The sequence below is a fragment of the Myotis davidii genome, unplaced genomic scaffold (genome assembly GCF_000327345.1).
Source record: "Myotis davidii unplaced genomic scaffold, ASM32734v1 scaffold993, whole genome shotgun sequence".
NCBI lineage: Eukaryota > Metazoa > Chordata > Mammalia > Chiroptera > Vespertilionidae > Myotis > Myotis davidii.
Window position 1 is genome coordinate 553792 of NW_006285483.1, and position 4221 is coordinate 558012.

The 4221-nt window shown below is 52.9% G+C and overlaps 2 protein-coding genes across 2 annotated transcripts in view; one reads left to right on the forward strand and one right to left on the reverse strand.

Moving 5' to 3' along the window:
- The window catches only part of CA4 (carbonic anhydrase IV), a 25431-nt gene extending 25135 nt beyond the window's left edge, over positions 1 to 296 (reverse strand). The window contains exon 1 of the mRNA XM_015559055.1: positions 130 to 296. Within this exon, the coding sequence (XP_015414541.1) occupies positions 130 to 296 (167 nt within the window). The remainder of the gene's footprint in view (positions 1 to 129) is intronic.
- The window catches only part of ZNHIT3 (zinc finger, HIT-type containing 3), a 24029-nt gene that overhangs the window by 15757 nt on the left and 4051 nt on the right, over positions 1 to 4221 (forward strand). Inside the window, exons 2-3 of the mRNA XM_006756168.2 lie at positions 2625 to 2809; positions 2941 to 2972. Of these exons, the coding sequence (XP_006756231.1) occupies positions 2628 to 2809; positions 2941 to 2972 (214 nt within the window). The 5' untranslated portion in view covers positions 2625 to 2627. The remainder of the gene's footprint in view (positions 1 to 2624; positions 2810 to 2940; positions 2973 to 4221) is intronic.

The window sequence follows — 4221 nt, forward strand, 5'->3', positions numbered from 1 at the left end:
GCGAGGTGCGAGGTGCGAGGTGCGGCGGCCCAGGTCCGGACTTAACTCCTGCCTGCCTGTGAGGTGGGACAGCCTTGTCTTCTCCGTTAGGTCTGGAGCGAGCGCGGCTGCACCAGGGCCGATCGCTACCTGGAGCGCCCTCTGGCGGTGATGGGCGTCAGGCCTGGCGTCTCCGCGCGACTCAGGGTCTTAGGAGTTAGCCCCAGGATTGGCTTGTCTGAAATGCGCTGGACAGCGCCTGCCAGGGCCCGTAGCTCTGAAAACGACTGCGCCAGGCTATTACCTCGCCTCTCCATGTTGGCACTGCTCAGTCTGACGCTAAGGAGGCGCGAGACAGTTGCTAGGATGGGCACGGTGGAGGTCCAGGGGAGCCAGGTGCCACCATGGGCATCCGCATCAGTGCAGACATTGCTGGGCCTGGAGTCAGACCTGTCATTCTTCTCGGAACTAGCCACTGCCCAGAGGAGTTGGGCTGGTCTTCCGTGGCTTCTTGATGTTCCTCAATTTCATCGCCATCACAGCTGAGCCACCTTCTGTCCTGGGCATTGGAGCAGGAGGGGTGAGGCTGTCCATGGAAGCTGGGGGTCTCCCAGAGGGGAGGGCGGGCTGTTTTTTACTGCGTAGAATGTGCCTGGGAGGAATCCCAGGAATTTTTTTTTTTGCTGGAATCATTATTCCTGGACCCGAAGTTCAGTGTGGATTCAGTGTGGTTTGGATGTGGGTGGGGTGGTGTTGAACCCCTAAAAATTGTGGAAACTTTCTGTGGCCTCAGCCTCCAAACACAATTCACAAGAAAAGTTTGGAGAGGGCAGTGGTGATATCCATAATGGGCGAATTTCCACCGGTGCCAGACAGGGCACGGGATTCAAGGGTGGTGTGACAAGTCACTCACCTCCCTGGCCTTCCCAGATAAGCACAGACCTGCTGAGATACTTCTGATTGAAACCAGCGGTACCCACAATTGTTGAGGAATACAAAGAACACTGCAGATTATTGGGTCATTGTGGATGCGTCTTGGATTTTGCCCGGGCACCTGGTTGGAGGCTGGAGGTAGGGACAGTAGTGCAGGGAGGCAGCCAGGGGGGAAGCTGACGGCTCAGCACTGAGGACTGGACAGCGTCCTCCGAACAGCCTGGCGCAGCCAAAGGAAGGCTGGATAGTCACTCACACCCAGGGCCGGCACAGCTCAGAGGCTGACTTGGGGCCTGGGACCTGTGCTCATGGGGTCTGGACTGGAGCTCCAGGAGAGCTACAGAAATATTTTAGATATCATGGAAACAACTCTTTGTAGTGCTTCAGATTATAAACCTTTTAATACATGGTCTCCTCTTTGCCTCACAACAGATAGGGAATATAGGTCTGGATATCTAATAGATGAGGGAGCTCAGAGAGGATAATCAATGTTTCCAAGTCACACAGCCAGGGAGGGGTTTGAGCTAAGACTAGAATGGCTGCCTTGGTTGTTAGCAGGTGCATTTCCACAGATTTTGAAAGTCATGGGGGACCCTTGTATTGGGATCCTGAGGGCTGATGAGCCAACAAAAGGGGGAAGCACTTAGGGTGAGGGCACCGCTCACATGGGGCCATGCTCAGGGCTTTGAGGAGGAGGGGGGGCTCCCAATTAAGTGTGAATTTGTCTATTCCTAAAGCCTGAGGTGGCATTCAAGGCTCATCAGAGCTCACCTATCTGGATGCAGTAGGACAGGATTCCCACCTTTGGGCCAGAAATCACTCTTCTCTTACCTGGTTAATCTGCCCCACCCTGGGCTGGAACTAGGGTGAGGTGAGTGAGAAACCAAGGGTGCAGAATTTAAGGAGGCACTCACTCTCAGGATCATGCAAGTGCAGGCTAGTGTCAGCATGACTCTAAAACTGAGTATCTTCCTTCTCACCTCCCCCTCCTTCCTTGACTCTAAGCCCTAAGCTCCCAGAGGCCAGAGACAACCTTTGATACTCCCTGGGTGTCCCAGCCCAGCATCTGCTCATAGCAGGACTCACAGTTAGATTCAATAAACGTTTGTCAGTGACCAAGCCTCATCTTTCTTTCCCGTGAGAAAAATGGCCTAGGCCAGTGGTCAGCAAACTGCGGCTCTTTGACCCCTTGAGTGTGGCTCTTCCTAAGCCTTAGGAGCACCCTAATTAAGTTAATAACAATGACCTACCTATATAGTTTAAGTTTAAAACATTTGGCTCTCAAAAGAAATTTCAATCGTTGTACTGTTGATATTTGGCTCTGTTGACTAATGAGTTTGCCGACCACTGGCTAGGCTGGAAAGGGCATGTGTGTGTCTCGTGATCTGACAGAGGTTTGACCAATAGCTGGACTTCTCGTTTACTAGAGATAAGCAAATGACATGTGCGGGGAGAACCCAAAGCCTGTGCAAGAGTCAGAAAGTCCACACCAGGAAAGGAAATGTAGGGCAACGGAAATGGAGATTGCCGATGACTTGTCCCAAGTCCCCCTGCCGCGTATGGACGGACAGGGCTACTGACAAGTTCTTCCACGATGTGACCCAATCAGGGAAAACCTGATGCAGTTACTGGATGCACATCGAGTGTATCGACTTTCTACTGATTGGGCCTGGAACAGTAAGCAGGATCAATCTGTTGCTTTTGTCTGCCAGTAAATGCTGCGCGCCAATTGGTCCCGGTTAAGGAGACGGAAGAAACAGCGTGCACGCGGCACCCGCGGCCAGAGCAGCGCGCGGCGGGGCCGGGAGACCATGGCGTCGCTCAGTGGTGGCACCGTCGTCTGTGTGATCTGCTTGGAGAAGCCCAAATACCGCTGCCCCGCCTGCCGCGTGCCCTAGTAAGCGCCGGACGTCCTGGGGGAGGCGGACGCGGGGGTCGGGCCGGGTGGGGGTGCGGCGGGGGGCCGGGCTGGGACGCGGGAGGGTGCGCAAGGCCTGGAGCTGAAATGCCCTGTCGGTTCTGTTACAGCTGCTCGGTGACCTGTTTCCGGAAGCACAGAGGTAAGGCCCCGCGCCCCCGCCTCAGCCCGGGCCTCCCTCCTCGTGTGGGGCGGCTCCCACGTCCCGCCCGGGTCTCGGGGCTGTGCACCCCTCAGGCCCGCTCCCTCCGGGCCTTGTCGCGCCCGACCCTGTCGGAGATCTTGGGGACACCTCTGCCTGTGAGTGCTTCTCCGGGTTTTGAACAGTCAGAACCTTTCTTCTGCTCTTTTCTTCCACGTGCAGCCCTTTTTTGGTGTCTTTTAAAAAGAGTGGGTCGTTGTTCGCCGGAAAAGGCAACCCAGCTATTTCATCTTTGTTTTCCTCATCATTCGGCCCAAGTTGCGCTGGCTAAGGTTAACGAGAACGTTCTTCTCAATAATGTCTCGTTAGAAACAGTGAGGTAGGTCTTTTTTACAATAAGGAGATATGTCCTTGGCTGTTAATGTTGTCAAGTGTACAGGTTAACTGTTCCTCCAGCGCCTCTTCTCAGCCCCCGGGGCCCTTTCCCACGACCTCATGATTGGTTGATTCATGTTAAAGTTACTTGTTTAGGTTCTTTAAAATTTATCTTTATCGTTGATAGTATTATAGATGCACCCCCCCCCCTTTTTTTCTCATTAGTTGTTTGCCTCTCCTTTCATCCCCTCTAGTCTTTGCTTTACAGCTATATATTTCATGCCTTTCTCTCCAACCCCGCCCCCTGCCTTTTTTCTAATATCTCTGCAGTATTTCAAAAGAAACCTTCGCCTGGCCGGCGTGGTTGAGTGTGGACCTATGAACCAGGAGGTCACGGTTGGATTCCGTGGTTCAGTTCCTGATCAGGGCACATGCCGGGGGTTGCTGGTTCCCCAGTAGGGGGGCCTGCAGGAGGCCAATGATCAGTGATTCTCTCTCATCACTGGTGTTTCTCTCTCTTCCTCTCTGAAACCAATAAAAATATATTTCAAAAAATAAACCTTCAACTAAAGATAGACAGGAAAGAAGATAACTGTTTTGCTGGAAATAGGGTTGGAGAGCTGGGTTGGGAGCACTTCCCCCTGACCTTGCATCCCCGCGAGGCCCCTCTAAGAACCCCATCAGGAGCTCTTATCTGTGTGGCCCTGCTGCTGCGGGGTGAGTTTTCTGAAATGCAAATTGGAGCAATTCACTCCCTCCTTGAAAAGGCCAGTTCCCTCCAGCACAGGCCAGTGGTTCTTTTTTTTTTTTTTTTTTTAATATATTTTATTGATTTTTTACAGAGAGGAAGGGAGAGAGATAGAGAGTTAGAAAC